Source organism: Pristiophorus japonicus, chromosome 7 (assembly GCF_044704955.1).
Source record: "Pristiophorus japonicus isolate sPriJap1 chromosome 7, sPriJap1.hap1, whole genome shotgun sequence".
Taxonomy (NCBI): domain Eukaryota; kingdom Metazoa; phylum Chordata; class Chondrichthyes; family Pristiophoridae; genus Pristiophorus; species Pristiophorus japonicus.
The window spans coordinates 97,338,875-97,361,413 of NC_091983.1; the positions used below are offsets into that span (position 1 = coordinate 97,338,875).

General features: G+C 44.5%; 1 protein-coding gene across 1 annotated transcript in view; it reads right to left on the reverse strand.

Moving 5' to 3' along the window:
* Window positions 1-500: 500 nt before the first annotated feature.
* LOC139266599 (retinitis pigmentosa 1-like 1 protein) overlaps window positions 501-22,539 on the reverse strand; it is a 62,516-nt gene continuing 40,477 nt past the window's right edge. The window contains exons 5-6 of the mRNA XM_070884195.1: window positions 2,282-2,343; window positions 501-515 (exon numbers count right to left, since the gene is read on the reverse strand). Coding sequence (XP_070740296.1) covers window positions 501-515; window positions 2,282-2,343 — 77 coding nt within the window. The remainder of the gene's footprint in view (window positions 516-2,281; window positions 2,344-22,539) is intronic.

A 22,539-nucleotide genomic window follows, 5' to 3' on the forward strand; every position in this document is an offset into this window, starting at 1 on the left:
AGGGTTTTCACAGCTCTTCTGCTGGAGTTACAGCAAACACGCGGGAAAATCATGGTGGGAATTTCCTCCCCTTAGTATTGAATCCTTTCAGGGTTCATTAAAAACAACAGATCTGCCAGTTCCATTGAGTCCAGCTGATTATACGCTGGGACTTCCACTAGCGATCTTGTTGGATTCATCGCTAAACAACCCCTTTTCTGTTTGTGGCAAGAAAAATTCTTCCATTACCCGGAAAAGGTCGAGCCTTATCAACTTCTCATAAAAAGTGATAGCATCTGGAAAATAAACTCCATGTCCTTTAAATAAACTTTTGTGATCAATTCTGGAGTACTCTTAATATGTAAGTAACCACTGTCCAGATATGGTAGCGGGGATAATTGACCTTCCCTGACCACTTATCAGAAGGATGTTTGAGGTTAATCTTCTAATCCTAATTCCAAGATGAATATACACAATTAGTCCAGAAGATGTCAGGCTCGCCTGCCTGCTTATAAATTCTCTCATGGTTTGAAGATCTGTGAGGCACCAATTAGACAGAGTATTTGACTCAACAATCCTGTTCCTCTTGACACTTAATCCTGGATATTCCTGGTAAATGCCACCTAATTTAAGGCAGTACAGAGGCAGCCTGCAAAGGAAATGGGGGAGGAGGGCTTCTGCCTATGTCCTGCTGCCCCCACCTCCCCCTCAAAAAATTTTCTCCCCCAACCCTGCCATAACCTGGATCTTCCTGTCCTAAGCCCACCCCAGATTATATCAATGAAGAAGGGGAGGCATAACTTGCAGGTCCCCACCATTTCCCTGTATTTGCATCAGGTTCCTGTCTCCAGAAAGCACTACCTCTATAAAAGTGGTGTTGAAATTAGTACAGTGTCCCAGAAGCAGGAAAAGATGATGGGAGCCGGAAGTCATGGAAAATAGTGTTCCTGCAGGACTTTGAATACCGGCTTCCATCACGTTATCAGGATTTAAATGTATCTGTAACGAATTTAAAGTCAGAATAATCTTGTAAGTAAATAATAGATTTCCCTCTTGAAGTTCATATGTTTATATCCCAAAGAAAAAGATGATGAGGCCAGGGAGAACAAGAGGAGGGAAGCCTGGAGAATCTGGCATCACATGTGTCAGCACCACCCAAAATGTAGATACCTACACCAGAGGGTCTACTAACCAGGGCGGTGGTATATGAAGGTTACACTTTCCTCCTAAAGCAGCCAGTGAATTATACCAGCTGTTGGCACCAGACCTACAGATTCTTTCTACCAGGGGTACCGGTTTTTAGTGGCTGTAAAGCTAACAACAGCTCTAAATTTTAATGCCACTGGACATGTCCGGGCAGCATCAGGTGACATAAGTCACATAAATCGATCAGTAGTGCACCACTGTATTCTTCTCTTCTTAGGCAGTGCCCCAGAGTCGAGGATGATTTGCTTCCATATTAAAATGAGTTATAAAGTGACTGATGAAACCAATGCAGGATCTACAGTCTCTGTCGCAGGCTGGGCAGATGTTGGTTGGAGGGACGGGTGGGTGGAGTGCTTGATTTGTCGTGCGCTCCTTTTGCTATTTGTACTTGGCTTCTGCGTGCTCCCGGCGAAGAGACTCGAAGTGTTCGGCTCCTTCTCGGATGCTTCTCCTCCACTTTGAGCGGTCTTGAGCCAGGGATTCCGAAGAGTCGGTGGGAATGTTGCATTTTAAAGGAGGCTTTGAGGGTGTCCTTGAAGCGTTTTCTCTGCCCTCCTGGGGGCTCGCCTGCCGTGACGTAGCTCGGAGTAGAGTGCTTGTTTTGGGAGTGAAGTATCGGACGTGCGGATGATGTGGCTCGTCCATCGGAGCTGATCGAGCGTGGTCAATGCCTCAATGCTGGGAATGTCGGCCGGAGAGAGAACGCTGATATTGGTGCGTCTATCCTGCCAATGAATTTGCAGGATTTTGCGGAGGCACTTCTCTAGTGCTTTGAGGTGCCTACTGTACATAGTCCATGTCTCTGAACCATATAGGAGTGCGGGTATCACTACCGCTGTGTAGACCATGAGCTTGGTGCCGGGTTTGAGATCCTGGTCTTTGAACACTCTTTTCCTCAGCCAGCCGAAGCCTGCACTGGCACACTGAAGGCGGTGTTGGACTTCGTCATCAATGTCTGTCATTGCTGCTAGTGGGCTCCCAAGGTATGGGAAATGATCCACATTGTCCAAGGTCTCGTCATGGATCTTGATAATCGGGGAGCAATACTGTGTGGCCAGATAGGTTGGCAGAGAATCTTTGTCTTCCTGATGTTTACTGTAAGGCCCAGACTCTCGTATGCTTCAGTGAAGGTGTCAACGATGGTTTGGTGTTCGGACTCTGAATGTGCACAAACGCAAGCGTCATCTGCATATTGTAATTCAATGGCAGAGGTTGGAACAACCTTGGATCTGGACTGGAGACGTTGGAGATTGAACAATTTCCCACTTGTCCTGTAGATTAACTCCAGGGGAGCTTGGTAAAGGTGAGATGAAGCATTGCAGTGAGGAAGTTTGAAAAGCATGTTGGTACAATGACACAGCCTTGCTTGATCCCAGTCTGCACTTGTATTGGGTCTGTTGTGGATCCATTGGTAAAAATCACGCATGCATGTCATTGTGAAAAAGGCGGAGGATGGTGACAAATTTTGAGGACAGCTGAATTTGAGAAAGACGCTCCATAATCCCTCTCGGTTGACAGAATCGAAGGCCTTTGTGAGGTCAAAGAAAACCATGTACAGAGGTTGGTGCTGCTTCCTACATTTTTCTTGGATTCTCCTCAATCTTCCTCAATCGTCTCCTCCCAGTGGCTGAAAAGTGTTGAAATCTCAACCTCCGAAAAGAATGACTCCGACACTTTCAGCTCCGGCAGAAGTTTCTTTAATTTACTTGCTAGCAAGGGGCAGGTCACACTCAGTCAATGGCTAAGTGAACACCTCCGCAATGGTACAGTTTCACAAGATATTTATACAGTAAAACCCAAGTTATGGCCTCTCCCTGTGTATTGGCTATGTCACGTAGTCAGTGAATACAGATAAAGAGTTAATTACTACATCCTTGTCCTGACATGGTTTCCAGATATTTCCTTTTGTCAGGGTTATTAGTTGGCCAGCCGGCCATTACTCCATGAGAGTGTGGTAATGAGCTATTACCTGTCTTGCATTGTGTCAGGATTGTTCAGTTTCCTAGTCAGTTTATCTGTTTGCATCAGATGGATGAGGTCTCTACAAGAGATAATGGCTGGTGGTTTGAGTCTAGAAGAAAAGGGTGGGGTGACATGGAACTCTTGTCGTGTAGACAATAGGAGAGCATCATGGGGGGGGGGGGGTACTTGTCTCAGCATGACTTGTCTCCTAGCTGTCTGATGGCCATCAGCCATCTCAAACCAGGTTTAGCTGTTTATGCAAGCTGACTGCAACTTCCCAAAAAACACTACAACTTCCCAAGGCATTACAACTTTTAACCACCGGGACCATGTCTCAACAAACCTATCTTTTGTGCATTTCCTAGCCCCGTAACTTCTCATCCGAATAAATCCACACCTGCGCTTCTAACTTAAAATGTCTTAAACTTCCCACATACAGGACAACACTATGAAGGGTTAAAAAAACTTCACTTTGTTTGAAAAAGTGGGTGGAGCTAAAACAAATAGGCAGCTCCACAACCTTTCCAAACAGGTTTCCAGACACAAGAAAAAACACAGAAGCACTCTCATTCAAAGACAAGACATTCACACACTCTCATTCAAAGACAAGACATTCACAAAAGTCTCTCTCCATTCAATAAAGCTTTTTTTTTTTGGCTAGCTTTATTTTTTTTTGAATCCATAAGTCACTATCAGGTTCTCTTTCTTTTTACATTTGATTTACTTCCTCTGTTAATTTTACATGGGCTTGAAGAATCGGAACCCAGGCCTTTTCTATTACTTTCCTTTTTTTTTTCCTCTTCTACCTGGATCTCTGTTTATAAGACACTCCTCTAGACATGTTGTTCTCTCTAAATTAAATGAACCATCGGGTGGAAATGGCCTGTTTTCACCCTTAGTCCATTTTACCCATTCTCTTAGGTGGTCAATTGAAGACTGACCACAATTCTGGAGCATAAAATGGGCTGGGGTCCCTTTTGGTGGTGGTTTACTTGCTCCAGCCCCCATTCTGGATGATTAAGATTTTCCACAGTTTCTGATCTCACAATCCTTTCGGCCAACCGAGTTCTCTACGCCCACTTCTCCTGGCCGTTACGTGGCCTGAAAAGGCTCTTAATTCGGGCTCAGTCTGGGTGTGTGAGATATGTTGGCACGAACTAACTGTAGTTGATCAATCAGTTACTGTTTCTTTTCTTAATCAATCCTTGTGTTTTTTTTTCCGAATCACAATTTTCCCTCGTGACTCTTCCCGTTTCTCTAATGGCAATGTCGCACAAAGGTATTGCACACAACAGTATAACAAGGACAACTAGGACAAACAATATTCACGCGAGTACACATATCATAACCTTACACTCTATCTAAACAAATAATCAATTCTCAGTCTGCGTTGTACGCCACTACAGACCGAGTCCTTAACTTATCCTAATAAAACTTATAAAAATGATAAAACTTATGGTTCCATACCCTAACTCTTATCACATAAGAACCTTTGATCGATTGCGCTTCTCTTTTTTTTTCCTACTCTTATCACATAAGAACCTTTTCCTAAATAAAAACAATAAAACTCTTATCACATAAGAACCTTCGATCGATTAGCGCTTTTTTTTTTCTAATCTTATCACATAAGAACCTTCAGGAACTTTTTTCGATCGACTAGCGCTGTTTCTACCTTACCTACTGAAACCTTCCTCGGGCTGTTTCGAGATTTTTTCAGAACCAGTTCTCTTCTGCTTGCGAGCTGAGAAAGAAGTGGTTATAAAAAATAACTTTAGCTTTTAAATGTCGAATCTTGTAGATTGCAGTACCTCCCCTGTGGATTACATATGCGATTCAACAGTGAAGAAACCTTCTTGTGAGCAAAAGGCTCACCTTGTTTGGCCACTGAAGCCTTTTACTGGAGAGGCACTATGCCTGTATCCATTTTACTCACAGGACAGAGAGTATGCAATCTCGGTGGAACCTCCAAGAAGTAACTGGCGAAATCTTGACCTCCGAAAAGAATGACTCCGACACTTTCAGCTCCGGCAGAAGTTTCTTTAATTTACTTGCTAGCAAGGGGCAGGTCACACTCAGTCAATGGCTAAGTGAACACCTCCGCAATGGTACAGTTTCACAAGATATTTATACAGTAAAACCCAAGTTATGGCCTCTCCCTGTGTATTGGCTCTGTCTCGTAGTCAGTGAATATAGATAAAGAGTTAATTACTACATCCTTGTCCTGACATGGTTTCCAGATATTTCCTTTTGTCAGGGTTATTAGTTGGCCAGCCGGCCATTACTCCATGAGAGTGTGGTAATGAGCTATTACCTGTCTTGCATTGTGTCAGGATTGTTCAGTTTCCTCGTCAGTTTATCTGTTTGCATCAGATGGATGAGGTCTCTACAAGAGATAATGGCTGGTGGTTTGAGTCTAGAAGAAAAGGGTGGGGTGACATGGAACTCTTGTCGTGTAGACAATAGGAGAGCACCATGGGGGGGGGGGGTACTTGTCTCAGCATGACTTGTCTCCTAGCTGTCTGATGGCCATCAGCCATCTCAAACCAGGTTTAGCTATTTATGCAAGCTGACTGCTAAAATGCAGAAAGTTCTGGAAGGACCAGGACTCCATTTTGTTATATATATATTGCAAAGGGCACACAAATACCGTATGGTATCAGCTTAGATAAAAATACATTTCCACAAAAGCTCCTCCCAGAGTTGCAATGTGGATTTCGCCCACTAAGGGGCAAAACAGACATGATCTTCACCGCGCATCCACTGTATTAAACAGGCGACCAATGGCCTGTTCAGGCAGTGCCCGATGTTTTCATCTCCTTACCCAAAGACCCTCCAGAGCAGAGATAGTGAGCACTGGAATTTTATTGATTGGTGAAATTCCCATGTCATTCCATGATGGATTCTATCCATGTGACTCCTTCTAAAATATTTAAAATCTGATTCACCTCAGGTGATTGCTACAGATGCACTATACACAGAAAAGTTGTATTTTGTATAACCATTTAGTATAACAACTTGACATTTGAGTTTTAAAATGTTGTTAGAAAGTTTATTGAACCATTGCTAAAGAGACTACGATATTTGGAGGATGGAGTTTAACTTGCAGTGGGTTTCCGACAGGGCATTGCTCCTGGCAGGAGGAACTTTAACTCTCCCTCATTGGCAGGAAACAAACAGAAAAGCAGTTAAAATGGAATGGCCCCATTTCCCCACTCTATTCCCCATTTTAACGCTGCTGGCTTTGGTGGCCGACGAGGTTCCTATCGGAATCCAGCAGGAGCCTCATTCATAAATACAAATCGAGGTCCTGTGGCATACATGGGATCCCGATGGAATTTTAACCAGCACCTGAGTGGGATATCCCACCGCAGCCGCCCCCGCCAGGCAAAGCTATCAGGAAGTTAGCAAGGGCCCTGAAGCAAGGTAACCAAGGGCTGCCCGCTGGCACTCAGGTGGGAACGAGGGTTCCGGAGGCATCTTGTGGTATGGAGAGTAGGGGGAGTCAGGGAAGACACTGCTGCAACTCCTGGCACCTTAAAGCAAGTAACAAAACCTCTGCTTCTAATCGTCTTCAGACCGCTGACAGGAAAGCCACAATGCCTTCACTGCTCAGGCTGGAGTAAAAATTTGGGATCGGTGATGCCATAGGATCCCGATCTTTATATTTAAAGGAGGACCCTGCCTCTTCGGTTGGATGGCTTAGCCGCCTGTCCAGAAATACTGTTAAAAATTATAAACTTGGGATCCGGGCAGTACATCGGCGGTAAATTACCCAATGAATTACCCGGTGGTTTGGGTTAAAATCCCACCCTTACTCAAATGCCACAGTGTCCATAATCAACCATTAGAGATACTGCTATTCAAAAAACACTAGCCTGAGGTAATACTTTAAAACACATTCATGTGGAACACGTGCCCTAACTTGCTTTTTATGAAAGAGTGAAATAATCTTTGCCTACTTAAAACAGCACTTAACAGAGAAGCTGGGTAGATAAGAATAAGTAATTGATCTGATTGGCTGGATCCAAAGCGGATGTGAATACTAATGAAATCAGTAGTTTATTGTAAGCACATTTTCTAGATCCTCCTTCCTGACTATCTGAATGAAAGAAACCATCAAATGCTGTGGATATTTTATTACTATTTTTAAAAGTGACTAATGTTTAAACTGCATTGTGAGTGTAGAACTAGAGGATACGAGTACAGAATTCATAAACCTCAAGGTAATCTAGAAAAAAAATTGTTCTACAGAATGGTGGATATGGGCCAAATTGGCTGAAAAAAACAACAATGCATGCCGTTCATAATGTATAAACCAGCCAGAAACTTGTACTGAGGAAGAGAGATCCTGTGAATTGCGAATCGCCACAAGTTGCTGGCCAATTTGCATCGCTCCGCCGTTCGCTGTGTGAAAACGGCATCTCGTCCTTAATCTCCTCGTGATTCGTGAAGTTACTGCATGTGCACATTAATTGTACATTAAACTCGCCACAGAATGCTAAGTCTAGTAATCAATAGTGTAAGTACACTTTTAACAACCTGATAGTTATTAATGACTGCCAATCAACCTCTCTGCCTAGAAAGTGAACAATTAAAATTGTGGAGTCTCATTCCCTCAGTTTGTGAAATGTTGTCGAAGATTTTTTAAACCTCAAATTTTAAATTTTAAAAAACTTTTCCTTTCTGTCTTTTTTCCTCTCATAATCCAATCTTTACCTCTCTTTCTGTACCTGATTTGATATTGAATTCACCCACTCGAATTCACCCTTCTTCTCAGTTCTTCCTCTGTTTCTTTCTCAATCCTTTAATATCATTGGTTAAGGAGATGCCCTGTTGGTCCCGTTGTTCACCAAGGTACCAGATGCCCTATTACTCTCACCAAAGCGTTATCAGCTCACACTTCCAGTGACTTAAAGGACCATCCTTTTATGGCTGACTGGTGCAGGAAAATGTCTAGCGAACCAGGCACGCCACAAGATGCCAAGCTCCAGCAAATTCTGGTTTATTACTATGTTTATTAACTGATACCTGATTAATATCTGATTCAAGTTTATGGAAATAAACAAAGAAAAGATGATCAGATATTCTAACATAACAAGTCCTGTGTTGCTGGAATCCTGAAAAGTCTTCAATGGATAGCAATTGGCTAGGCTTAAATATAGAGGAATTTTGATTGATTATCTGAGAGGACATCTGCCTTTAAGAGACACATGCCAACCATAATACATATTAATTTAGTGCTAATAATGGCACTATTTTTTAAGACTTTGTTCAGGCACTTTATGAATTCTGTTGGAATTTTAAATTTGGATCAGAATTATATACAATATAGCAATAATAAGAATGCTTCATGGTGTTGTTATTTGCAAAGAATATTTCTTGAAAGTTCTGATCAGTATTGCCTTTCTTTATTTTGAGGGAGACAAAGTTCACAATGTATTTTTATTGTGATCTTAAATTCTTAGATAAGCTATGGGGTCGAAATTGGGTTTGGGCGTTGATGAGGCAGTGTCATTGCCTGAGTGCTGAATTTAGCACCAGGCGTTAGGTGCCACCTCAAACTGCCAAATTCAGTTTTTATGCCCAAAGATGAGAGAGCGTTGCACACTCATCATCGGGTGCCAACAAGGCGGGAGCTCAGGAGGCCGACTCAGTTTTGTGACAGAAGGCTGCCAGCATGCGAGCCGGAAAAACGTGAAGAAAAAAAACAAAAACTTCTCTGACCCACTGCTACAACAAATAAATAAATGCTGAAATAAATAGAAACATAGACATAGAAACATAGAAAATAGATGCAGGAGTAGGCCATTCGGCCCTTCAAGCCTGCACCACCATTCAATAAGTTCATGGCTGATCATTCACCTCAGTACCCCTTTCCTGCTTTCTCTCCATACCCTTAATCCCTTTAGCCGTAAGGGCCATATCTAACTTCCTCTTGAATATATCCAATGAACTGGCATCAACAACTCTCTGTGGTAGGGATTTCCATAGGTTAACAACTCTCTGAGTGTAGAAATTTCTCCTCATCTCAGTCCTAAATGGCTTACCCCTTATCCTTAGAATGTGTCCTCTGGTTCTGGACTTCCCCAACATCGGGAACATTCTTCCTGCATCTAACCTGTCCAGTCCTGACAGAATTTTATATGTTTCTATGAGATCCCCTCTCATCCTTCTAAACTCCAGTGAATACAGGCCCAGTCGATCCAGTCTCTCCTCATATGTCGGTCCTGCCATCCCGAGAATCAGTCTGGTGAACCTTCACTACACTCCCTCAATAGCAAGAACGTCCTTCCTCAGATTAGGAGACAAAAACTGAACACAATATTCCAAGTGAGGCCTCACCACGGTCCTGTACAACTGCAGTAAGGCTGCTCTTATACTCAAATCCCTGAGCTGTGAAGGCCAACATATCATTTGCCTTCTTTACCAGCTGATTTGTCAAGCATGATTTCCCTTTCATAAATCCATGCTGACTTGGACCGATCCTGTCACTGCTTTCCAAATGCGCTGCTATTTCATCTTTAATAATTGATTCCAACATTTTCCCCACTACTGATGTCAGGCTAACCGGTCTATAATTCCCCGTTTTCTTTCTTCCTCCCTTTTTAAAAAGTGATATTACATTAACTACCCTCCAGTCCATAGGAACTGATCCAGAGTCGATAGACTGTTGGAAAATGATGACCAATGCATCCATTATTTCTAGAGCCACTTCCTTAAGTACTCTGGGATGCAGACTATCAGGCTCAGGGATTTATCGGCCTTCAATCCCATCAATTTCCCTAATACAATTTCCCGCCTAATAAGGATTTCATTCAGTTCCTCCCTCTCACTAGACCCTCGGTCCCCTAGTATTTCCGGAAAGTTATTTGTGTCTTCCTTCGTGAAGACAGAACCAAAGTACTTGTTCAAGTGGTCTGCCATTTCTTTGTTCCCCATTATAAATTCACCTGAATCTGACTGCAAGGGACCTACGATTGCCTTCACTAATCTTTTTCTCTTCATATATCTACAGAAACTTTTGCAGTCAGTTTTTATGTCCGCAACAAGCTTCCTCTCATACTCTATTTTCCCCCTCCTGATTAAATCCTTTATTCTCCTCTGCTGAATTCTAAATTTCTCCCAGTTCTTAGGTTTGCTGCTTTTTCTGGCCAATTTATATGCCTCTTCCTTGGATTTAACACTATCATTAATTTCCCTTGTTAGCCATGGTTGAGCCACCTTCCCAGTTTTATTTTTACTCCAGACTGGGATTTACAATTGTTGAAGTTCATCCATGTGATCTTTAAATGTTTGCCATTGCCTATCTACCGCTAACCCTTTCATTATCATTTGACAGTCTATTCTAGCCAATTCATGTCTCATACCATCGAAGTTACCTTTCCTTAAGTTCAGGACCCTAGTCTCTGAATTAACTGTGTCACTCTCCATCTTAATAAAGAATTCTACCATATTATGGTCACTCTTCCCTAAGGGGCCTCGCACAACAAGATTGCTAATTAGTCCTTTCTCATTACACATCACCCAGTCTAGGATGGCCAGCCCTCCAATTGGTCTAGAAAAGCATCCATAATGCACTCCAGGAAATCCTCCTCCACCGTATTGCTACCAGTTTGGTTAGCCCAAACTATATGTAGATGAAAGTCGCCCATGATAACTGTTGTACCTTTATTGCACGCATCCCTAATTTCTTGTTTGATGCTATTCGCAACCTCACTACTACTGTTTGGTGGTCTATACACAACTCCCAGTAGTGTTTTCTGCCCTTTGGTATTCCGCAGCTCCACCTATACATGATTCCACATCATGTCCTTCCTTACTATTGCGTTAATTTCCTCTTTAACCAGTAACGCTACCCAACCTCCTTTTCCTTTCTGTCAATCCTTCCTGAATGTTGAATACCCCTGGGTGTTGAGTTCCCAGCCTTGGTCACCCTGGAGCCATGTCTCCGTGATGCGAATTATATCATATTCATTAATTGCTACCTGTGCAGTTAATTCATCCACCTTATTACGAATACTCCTCGCATTGAGGCACAGAGCCTTCAGGCTTGTCTTTTTAACACTATTTGCCCCTTTCGAATTTTGCTGTAATGTGGCCCTTTTTTAGAAATAAAGAAAAAAATCTGGGCGATGCCACCTGATGATCCCCGATGTTCCGACTGCTTTTTACAGGCTGTACGAACGCCTGCGGGAAAGGCCACAGTAGAAAACAAATATCGCGGCAGTGGCGCCAAGGGGGCACTGCATCCTCATTGACTTCACCATGTGGGTGGCGATAGAGGGTGCAGGGTTACCTCTTGGTGCTTCCAACAATGCCCAACTGATTTTCTACAGAGGTGTGGACACCGCTCTCTGCCGACAGTAGGTCTTTGCCGCTCATTAGCCGCACATCGCCGGTGTTAACGGGCGGCGTTATCAAACAAATTTCGGCCCCTATGTGTTTAACTGCCCTACATTCATGAAGAAGTTTGTCCAAAGGAAATATCAAGAGCATAAGAACATGAGAAATGGGAGCTTCACTAGGCCATTTGGCCCTTTGAGCCTGCTCCACCATTCAACAAGCTCATGGCTGATCTTCTACCACAACTCCACTTTCCCGCACTATCCCCATATCCCTTAATTCCCTTTGTTCCCCAAAATTTATCGGCCTCTGTTTTGAATATACTCAATGACTGAGCATTCACAGCTCTCTCGGGTAGAGGATTCCAAAGATTCACATAGAAACATAGAAAATAGGTGCAGGAGTAGGCCATTTGGCCCATCTAGCCTGCACCACCATTCAATAAGATCATGGCTGATAATTCACCTCAGTACTTCTTTCCTGCTTTCTCTCCATACCCCTTGATCCATTTAGCCATAAGGGCCATATCCAACTCCCTCCTGAATATATCTAATGAACTGAGTGAGTGAAGAAATCTCTCCTCATCTCAGTCCTAAATGGCCGAACCCTTTTTCTGAGACTGTGGACCCTAGTTCGAGACTCCAGGCAGTGGAAACATTTTCCAAGCATTTATCCGAAAGAATTTTATATGTTTCACTGAGATCACCTCTCATTTTTCTAAATTCTAGGGAATTTAGGCCTAGTCTACTCAATCTTTCCTGATAGGGCAATCACCTCATCCCAGGAACTAGTCTAGTGAATCTTTGTTGCACTCCCTCTGTTATGTATGGAGAAAGAGTCAGAATGAACACTGTGAGCTCAAAATAAAGTGTGACCGTAGTCTTTTATTGCAGGTCTCCAGAGTGCCTCTCCAACCTGTGAGGCCCCTTAAATACCTGTGCTCCTAAGGGATTATTGGATCCGTTGGGACTCCAGGGGATGAGCCCTCTGGTGGCTACACAGAGTACATACAAGTTTACATATATAACAAGACTCCCCCGCAAAGTCAATAGTATAACTATTTACAAGGTGAGTCGATCTGGGGCCCTTCTTGCCCTGGTTGATCGTCTCGGTGTGAAAGCTGGTATTGTTGAATCATTTGTTGGGCCCTCACTGGGCTGCTGTGCAGCTGGCCTTGCTGGACTGCCTGGTGTGTTAGTTTCTGCTGGGCTGCTTCGTGGTCAACCGTGGTGCCAGTTGCCACTGACGTGTATGTTGGGGGATCAAAAAAGTAGGGTCCACGATGGGTTGCTCAGGATAGTCCATGAATCTGAGTTTGATTTGGTCCAAGTTTTTCCGGTGAATGAGTCAATTTGAAAGTTTGACCCAAAACACGCTGCTCCCGTCTTTGGCCACGACAGTGCCGGGAAGCCAATTGGGACCTTGTCCATAATTCAATACAAATACAGGATCATTGATTTCAATCTCGCGTGACATATTTGCGCTATCATGGTATGTACTTTGTTGAAGCCACCTGCTCTTTACCTGTTCATGTAGATCAGGGTGAATTAACGAGAGCCTTGTCTTAAGTGCTCTTTTCATGAGCAGTTCAGAAGTTGGGATCCCAGTGAGTGAGTGGGGTCTCATGTGGTAGCTAAGCAGGACTCGGGATAGGCGAGTCTGCAGTGAGCCTTCAGTTATCCTCTTCAAGCCTTGCTTGATGGTTTGCACTGCTCTCTCTGCCTGACAATTGGACGCTGGTTTAAACGGGGCAGATGTGACATATTTGATCCCGTTACGGGTCATGAATTCTTTGAACTCAACACTGGTAAAACATGGCCTGTTGTCGCTCACCAGGACATCGGGTAGGCCGTGTGTGGCAAACATGGCCCGCAGGCTTTCAGTAGTGGCAGTGGACGTGCTATCCGATATTATCTCACGTTCAATCCACTTAGAGTACGCATCTACAACCACAAGGAACATTTTACCCAAGAACGGGCCTACAGAGTCGATGTGTACCCTCGACCACGGTTTGGAGGGCCAAGACCATAAACTTAGCAGCGCCTCCCTGGGTTCATTGCTTAACAGCGAGCATGTATTACATCTGTGAATGCAGGACTCTAAGCCTGCATCGATACCGGGCCACCACACATGGGATCTGGCTATCACTTTCATCATTACAATGCTTGGGTGGGTACTGTGGAGGTCATTGATGAAGGTGTCTCTGCCCTTCTTGGGAACCACTACACGATTGCCCCACGGATTGCAGTCTGCCTATATAGACATTTCATCGTTGCACTGCTGGAATGGCTTTATCTCTTCCTGCATTTCCACTGGGACACTGAACCAGCTCCCGTGAAGCACACAGCTTTTGACTAGGGATAATAATGGGTCCTGGCTCGTCCAGGTTTTGATCTGCTGGGCAGTGACGGGTGATTGCTCACTCTCAAATGCTTCCATAATCATTGCTAAATCTGCGGGCTGCGCCATTTCCACCCCTGTGTTGGGCAATGGCAACCTACTGAGAGCATCGGCGCAGTTTTCTGTGCCTGGCCTGTGGCAGATGGCGTAGTTGTATGCGGACAACGTGAGCGCCGATCTCTGGATGCGGGCCAATGCGTTGGTATTTATCCCTTTACTCTCGGAAAACAGGGATATGAGTGACTTATGGTCAGTTTCCAATTCGAATTTTAGCCCAAACAGGTATTGATGTATTTTCTTTACCCCACAGACACACGCTAACGCTTCTTTCTCAATCATGCTGTAGGCTCTCTCAGCCTTAGACAGACTCCTGGATGCATAAGCAACCGGTTGCTGTTTCCCGAAATCATTAGCTTGTTGCAATACACACCCGACGCCATATGACGACGCATCACATGCTAGTACCAAACGCTTTCATGGATCATACAACACAAGCAATTTGTTTGAGCATAACAATTTTCTCGCTTTTACAAAGGCATTTTATTGGCTTTTGCCCCAAACCCATTCATCCCCTTTCTGTAGTAAGACAGGCAGTAGTTCTAACAGTGTGCTGAGACCCGGTAAGATGTTACCAAAGTAGTTCAGGAGTCGCAGAAACGACCGCAGCTCCGTCTCGTTCTGTGGCCTTGGTGCGTTCTCGATTGCCTCCATCTTTGCGTTGGTGGGCCTGATGCTGTCCGCCGCAATCCTCCTTCCCAAGAACTTCACTTCAGGCGCCAAGAAAACGTACTTCGAGTGTTTTAACCTGAGCTCCACACGGTTGAGTCAACTAAGAACCTCCTCGAGGTTCTGCAGATGCTCGACTGTGTTCCGACCTGTGACCAAGATGTCGTCCTGGAAGACCACAGTGTGCGGGACCAACTTCAGTAAGCTTTTCGTGTTTCTCTGGAATATTGCCGCCGCTGATCGAATTCCAAACGGGCATCTGTTTGTGCGTGTTGATGCAGGTGAGGCCCTTTGATGATTCCTCCAGTTCCTGCATCATGTAGGCTGACGTCAGATCCAGCTTCGTGAACGTCTTTCCTCCCGCCAGCATTGCAAAGAGGTCGTCGATCTTTGGTAGTGGGTATTGGTCCTGCAGGGAGAAACGATTGATAGTTACTTTGTAATCGCCACAAATTCTGACAGTGCCGTCTCCTTTGAGGACAGGAACGATCGGGCTGGCCCACTCGTTGAACTCGATCAATGAAATGATGCCCTCTCGTTGCAGCCCATCTAGCTCGATCTCTACCCTTTCTTTCATCATGTACGGTACTGCTCTCGCCTTGTGATGGATGGGTCGCGCCCCCGGAATTAGATGGATCTTCACTTTTGCTCCTAGGAATTTCTCAATGCCTGGTTCGAACAGTGAAGGGAACTTGTTTAAGACCTGGGCACACGAAGTGTCGTCAGCAGGCGATAGCGCTCGGACGTCATCCCAGTTCCAGCGTATCTTTCCCAGCCAGCTTCTGCCGAGCAGCGTGGGACCATCGCCTGGTACCACCCAGAGTGGTAGCTTGTGCACCGCTCCATTGTAAGAGACCTTTATGGTAGCACTGCCAATTACAGGAATCAGTTCTTTTGTGTAAGTTCTTAGTTTCGTACGAATTGGAGTTAAGACTGGCCTTGAGGCCTTGTTGCACCACGGTCTTTCAAAAGTCTTTTTCTCATGCTGGACTGGCTTGCGCCCATGTCCAGCTCCATTGACACCAGGAGTCCATTTAGTTCATCATTCAGCATTATTGGAGGACAATTCATGGTGAATGTGTGCACCCCATGTACCTCTGCCTTCTCGGTCTGAGGCTCTGGTTCATCGTGATCCTCCGTGGATCTGTCCTCCTCTGCAACATGGTGGTTTGCAGGATTAACAGGATTAGCAGCTTGCCTGCACATACATTGGAGGTGTCTCATTGTTCCACAGCCCTTTGAGTCGGCATGAATGGAAATGATGATCACCCCCGCAGCGCCAACAAAGTGTTAATGGCCTTGCATTCATCACCCTTGATGGTGGACTCTGGGACATCTGCGGACGTGCAGCTGCAGACATGTGTAACCTGCCCTGTATGTTGCGATTTGAAAACAACATCACTTTGTTCACAGTACTTGTAGCAGCACTTGTGTGCTGAGAGATTTGCTTAGTATTGTCACTGGTTGCAATGAACGTCTGGGCTATCGCTGTAGCCTTACTCAAGGTTGGGGTCTCTACAGCCAAACATTTGCAAAGTATGGTTTTGTGGCCAATGCCAAGTACGAAAAAGTCTCTGAGCATGTGCTCCAAATGTCCTTCAAATTCGCAATGTCCTGCAAGGCGTCTTAGCTCGGCAACATAACTCGCCACTTCTTGGCTTTCAGACCTTTTGTAGGTGTAGAATCGGTACCTCGCCATCAGAATGCTTTCCTTCGGGTTCAAATGCTCTCGGACCAGTGTGCACAAATCATCGTACGATTTCTCCGTGGGTTTCACTGGAGTGAGCAGATTCTTCATGAGGCCATACGTTGGTGCCTCACAGACGGTGAGGAGGATCGCCCTTCGTTTGGCAGTGTTCTCTTCCCCATCTAGCTCGTTGGCCACGAAGTATTGGTCGAGTCGCTCCACAAAAGTTTCCCAACCATCTCCCGCCGAGAATTTCTCCAGGATGCCCACTGTTCTCTGCATCTTTGGGTTAGCTATCTGTAAGTCGTCGCCAGTTGTTATGTATGCAGAAAGAGTCAGACTGAACACTGTGAGCTCAAAGTAAAGTGTGACCTTAGTCTTTTATTGCAGGTCTCCAGAGTGCCTCTCCAACCTGTGAGGCACCCTTAAATACCTGTGCTTCCAAGGGATTATGGGATACCTTGGGACTCCAGGAGATGAGCTCTCTAGTGGTTATACAAAGTAAATACAAATTAACATATATAACACCCTCTCAGGCAAATATCTCTTTCCATAGTTATGGAGACGATAACTGTGCACAGTACTCCAGGTGTGGCCTCACCAATGCCCTGTATAACTGTAGTAAGACTTATTTACTCTTGTACTCTAATCCCTTTGTAACAAAAGCTAACATACCATCTGCTTTCCGATTTCCTTGCTGTACTTGCATGTTAACTTTTTGTGATTGATTTACAAGGACACCAAGGTCCCTCTGAATGCAAACACTTCCCAGTCTTTCGCCATTCAAAAAATATTCTGCATTTTTATTTTTCCTACCAAAATGGATAACTTCACACTTCCCCACATTGTATTCCATTTGCCATGTTCTTGCCCACTCAATCAACCTGTCAAATCTCTCTACAGCCTCTTTGCATCTTCCTCACATCTTATTTTCCCACAATTTTATATCATCAGCTAACTTGGATATGTTACACTCAGTCCCTTCATCTAAGTCATTCATACTGATTGTAAATAGCTGAGGTCCAAGCACTGACCCTTGCGGTACCCTACTAGTTAGAACCTGCCAACCCGAAAAAGCCCCGTTTATTCCTACTCTGTTTTCTGTACATTAACCAATCCTCAATCCATATCAATATATTACCCCCAATCCCATGAGTCCTAACTTTGTGTAAAAGCTTCTTGTGTGGCATCTTATTGAATGCTTTTTGAAAATCCAAATACACTAAAAGAAGAAATTCTTTATTTGTGAATGTGATTGTCATGAAGTCCAATTTGGCATTTTGTTCAAGCTAAGGATGTATTTTAACGTATGCATTTAGTACAGTATTAAATGTAATATGATTATTTTGCATGTCACACTCCTGCCTTAATTTCTATCAAATATTTATCATGTGACAGATTAACCTAACAATAACCTGACGGTGCCATGTTTTGCTTTGATTTTCAAAATTTATCCCCAATTACGGCAGGTAAATGTGCTGATGAATTGACAGGAGTTTTCAAAGAGAACTAGAATATCTAATCCATGGAAACATGCTACCAACTATAATCATCATCCTCATAAGCAGTCCCTCGGAATCGAGGAAGACTTGCTTCCACTCTTAACATGAGTCCTTATGTGGCTGAACAGTCCAATACGAGAGCCACAGTCCCTGTCACAGGTGGACAGACAGTCGTTGAGGGTAAGGGAGTGTGGGGACAGGTTTGCCGCACGTTCTTTCCGCTGTTTTCTGCATACACTCAGCGATGATACTCGAGGCGCTCAGCACCCTCCCAGATGCACTTCCTCCACTTAGGGCGATCTTTGGCCAGGGACTCCCAGGTGTCGGTGGGGATATAGAACTTTATCAGGGAGGCTTTGAGGGTGTCCTTATAATGTTTCCTCTGTCCACCTCTGCCTCATTTGCCATGAAGGAGTTTCGAGTAGAGCGCTTGCTTTGGGAGTCTCGTGTCTGGCATGCAGACAATGTGGCCTGCCCAGCAGAGCTGATCAAGTGTGGTCAATGCTTCAATGCTGGGGATGTTGGCCTGGACCAGGACACTAATGTTGGTGCGTCTGTCCTCTCAGGGGATTTGTAGGATGTTGCGGAGGCATCGTTTGTGGTATTTCTCCAGCGGCTTGAGATGTCTACTTTACATGCTCTCTGAGCTATACAGGAGGGCGGGTATTACTACAGCCCTGTAGACCATGAGCTTGGTGGTAGATTTGAGGGCCTGGTCTTCGAACACTCTTTTGCTCAGGCGGCCGAAGGCTGTACTGGTGCACCGGAGGCGTTGTTGAATCTCCTCATCAATGTCTGCTTTTGTTGATAAAAGGCTCCCGAGGTATGGGAAATGGTCCACGTTGTCCAGGGCTGCGCCATGGATCTTGATGACTGGGGAGCAGTGCTGTGCGGCGAGGACAGGCTGGTGGAGGACCTTTGTCTTACGGGTGTTTAGAGTAATGCCTATACTTTCGTGCGCCTCAGTAAATACGTCGACTATGTCCTGGAGTTCAGCCTCTGAATTTGCGCAGACGCAGGCGTCGTCCGCGTACTGTAGCTCGACGACAGAGGTCGGGGTGGTCTTGGACCTGGCCTGGAGATGCCGAATGTTGAACAGCTTCCCACTAATTCTGTAGTTTAGTTCCACTCCAGCAGGGAGCTTGTTGACTGTGAGGTGGAGCATGGCAGCGAGGAAGATTGAGAAGAGGGTTAGGGCGATGACGCAGCCCTGTTTGACCCCCGTCTGGACGTGGATTGGGTCTGTAATGGATCCGTTGGTAAGGATCACGGCCTGCATGTCATCATGGAGCAGGTGGAGAAAGTTCGTCAACCAACTATAAGAAGCAATTAAGGTATCACCTTGCCTTATATTGCCAGCACATTGGTCTTTGAGTCTGAAGCTTGTGGGTTCAAGACCTACCCCAGGGCTTAAGTATAAAGGGGGTGAATTTCCACAGGGGTGCTGTTATGTATGGAGAAAGAATCAGACTGAACACTATGAGCTCAAAGTAAAGCGTGACCTTAGTCTTTTATTGCAAGTCTCCAGAGTGCCTCTCCAACCTGTGAGGCCTCCTTAAATATCTGTGCTCCCAAGGGATTATGGGATTCCTTGGGACTGAGGGGGATGAGCCCTCTGGTGGCTGTGCAGAGTAAATGCAAGTTTACATATCTAACAGGTGCTACTATTCCTACATTACAACGGTGACTACACTTCAAAAGTACTTCATTGGCTGTAAAGTGCTTTGAAACGCCTTAAGGTCATGACAGGCGCTATATAAATGCAAACATTTATTTTATTCGTAAGAGGAAAGACTGTGTTTACACCAATTTCCCTGGGTTTCTGTGGCTCTTCTGCTGAAGTATAGGAATGATTGAGAGAAAACCAGTGGAAAATTACCCCCATAATAAGAATATAAGAACATACGAAATAGGAACAGGAGTAGGCCATACGGCCCCTCGAGCCTGCTCCGCCATTCAATGGCTGATCTAATCATGGACTCAGCTCCACTTCCCTGCCCACTCCCCATAACCCCTTATCCCCTTATCGTTTAGGAAACTGCCTAGTTCTGTCTTAAATTTAATCAATGTCCCAGCTTCCACAACTCTCTGAGGCAGCTAATTCCACAGATTTACCTCAGAGGTGAAATTTCTCCTCATCTCAGTTTTAAATGGGCAGCCCCTTATTCTAAGATCATGCCCTCTAGTTCTAGTCTCCCCCATCAGTGGAAACATCCTCTCTGCATCCACCTTGTTAAGCTCCCTCATAATCTTATACGTTTCACTAAGATCACCACTCATTCTTCTCAATTCCAATGAGTAGAGGCTCAACCTCCTCAACTTTTCCTCATAAGTCAACCCTTCATCTCCAGAATCAACTTAGTGAACCTTCTCTGAACTGCCTCTAAAGCAAGTATAACCTTTTGTAAATATGAAAACCAAAACTGCACGCAGTATTGCATGTTTGGCCTCACCAATACCCTGTATAGCTGTAGCAAGACTTCCCTGCTTTTATACTCTATCTCCTTTGCAATAAAGACCAAGATTCCACTGACCTTCCTGATCAGTTGCATAACCTGCATGTTATCCTTTTGTGTTTCATGCACAAGTACCCCCAGGTCCTGCTGTACTGCAGCACTTTGCAATCATTCTCCATTTAAATAATAACTTGCTCTTTGATTTTATTCTGTCAAAGTGCATGACCTCACACATTCCAACATTATACTCCATCTGCCACATTTTTGCCCATTCAATTAGCCTGTCTATGTCCTTTTGCAGATTTTTTGTGTCCTCCTCACACATTGCTTTTCCTCCCATCTTTGTATTGTCATCAAACTTGGCTATGTTACACTCAGTCCCTTCTTCCAAGTCGTTAATATAGATTGTAAATAGTTGGGGTCCCAGCACTGATCCCTGCGGCACCCCACTAACGACAACCAGAGATTGAACCATTTATCCCAACTCTCTGTTTTCTGTTAGTTAGCCAATCCTCTATCCATGCTAATATATTACCCCCCAATCCCGTGAACTTTTATCTTGTGCAGTGACCTTTTATGTGGCACCTTGTCAAATGCCTTCTGGAAGTCCAAATACACCACATCCACAGGTTCCCCTTTATCCACCCTGTCCGTTACATCCTCAAAGAATTCCAGTAAATTTGTCAAACCTTACTTCCCCTTCATAAATCCATGACGACTCTGCATGACCGAATTTTGCTTTTCCAAATGTCCTGCTACTGCTTCTTTAATAATGGACTCCAACATTTTCCCAACCACAGATGTTAGGCTAACTGGTCTATAGTTTCTTGCTTTTTGTCTGCCTCCTTTTTTAAATAGGGGCGTTACATTTGCAGTTTTCCAATCTGCTGGGACCTCCCCAGAATCCAGAGAATTTTGGTAAATTACAACCAATGCATCCACAACCAATGCATCTTAACATAGAAACATAGAAACATAGAAAATGGGTGCAGAAGCAGGCCATTCGGCCCTTCGAGCCTGCACCACCATTCAATATGATCATGGCTGATCATGCAACTTGAGTACCCCACTCCTGCCTTCTCTACCCTGATCCCTTTATCCGTAAGGGCCACATCTAACTCCCTTTTGAATATGTCCAACGAACTGGACTCAACAACTTTCTGTGGTATAGAATTCCATAGGTTCACAATTCTCTGGGTGAAAAAGTTTCTCGTCATCTCGGTCCTATATGGCTTACCCCTTATCCTTAGACTGTGACACATGGTTCTGGACTTCCCCAACATCGGGAACATTCTTCCTGCATCTAACCTGTCCAATCCCATCAGAATTTTATATGCTTCTATGAGATCCCCTCTCATTCTTCTAAATTCGAGTGAATATAAGCCTAGTCGATCCAGTCTTTTTTTATATATCAGTCCTGTCATCCCGGGCATCAGTCTGGTGAACCTTCGCTGCACTCCCTCAATAGCAAGAATGTCCTTCCTCAGATTAAGAGGACAAAACTGCACACAATACTCAAGGTGTGGTCTCACCAAGGCCCTGTACAACTGCAGCAAGACCTCCCTGCTCCTATACTCAAATCCTCTCGCTATGAAGGTCAACATACCATTTGCTTTCTTGACTGCCTGCTGTACCTGCATGCCTACTTTCAATGACTGATGTACCATGACACCCAGGTCTCGTTGCAGCTCCCCTTTTACTAATCTGTCACCATTCAGATAATAATCTGCCTTCCTGTTTTTGCCGCCAAAGTGGATAACCTCACATTTATCCACATTATACTGCATCTGCCATGAATTTGCCCACTCACCTAACCTGTCCAAGTCACCCTGCAGCCTCTTAGCATCATCCTCACAGCTCACACTGCCACCCAGCTTAGTATCATCTGCAAACTTGGAGATATTACATTCAATTCCTTTGTCTAAATCATTAACATATATTGTAAATAGCTGGGTTCCCAGCACTGAACCTTGCAGTACCCTACTAATCACTGCCTGCCATTCTGAAAATGACCCATTTATTCCCACTCTTTGCTTCCTGCCTGCCAACCAATTCTCTAGCCACATGAATATATTACCCCCAATACTATGTGCCTTAATTTTGCAATCTAATCTCTTGTGTGGGACCTTGTCAAAAGCCTTTTGAAAGTCCAAATACACCACATCCACTGGTTCGCCCTTATCCACTCTACTAGTTACATCCTCAAAAAATTCGAGAAGACTTGTCAAACATGATTTCCCTTTCATAAATCCATGCTGACTTGGACCGATCCTGTCAC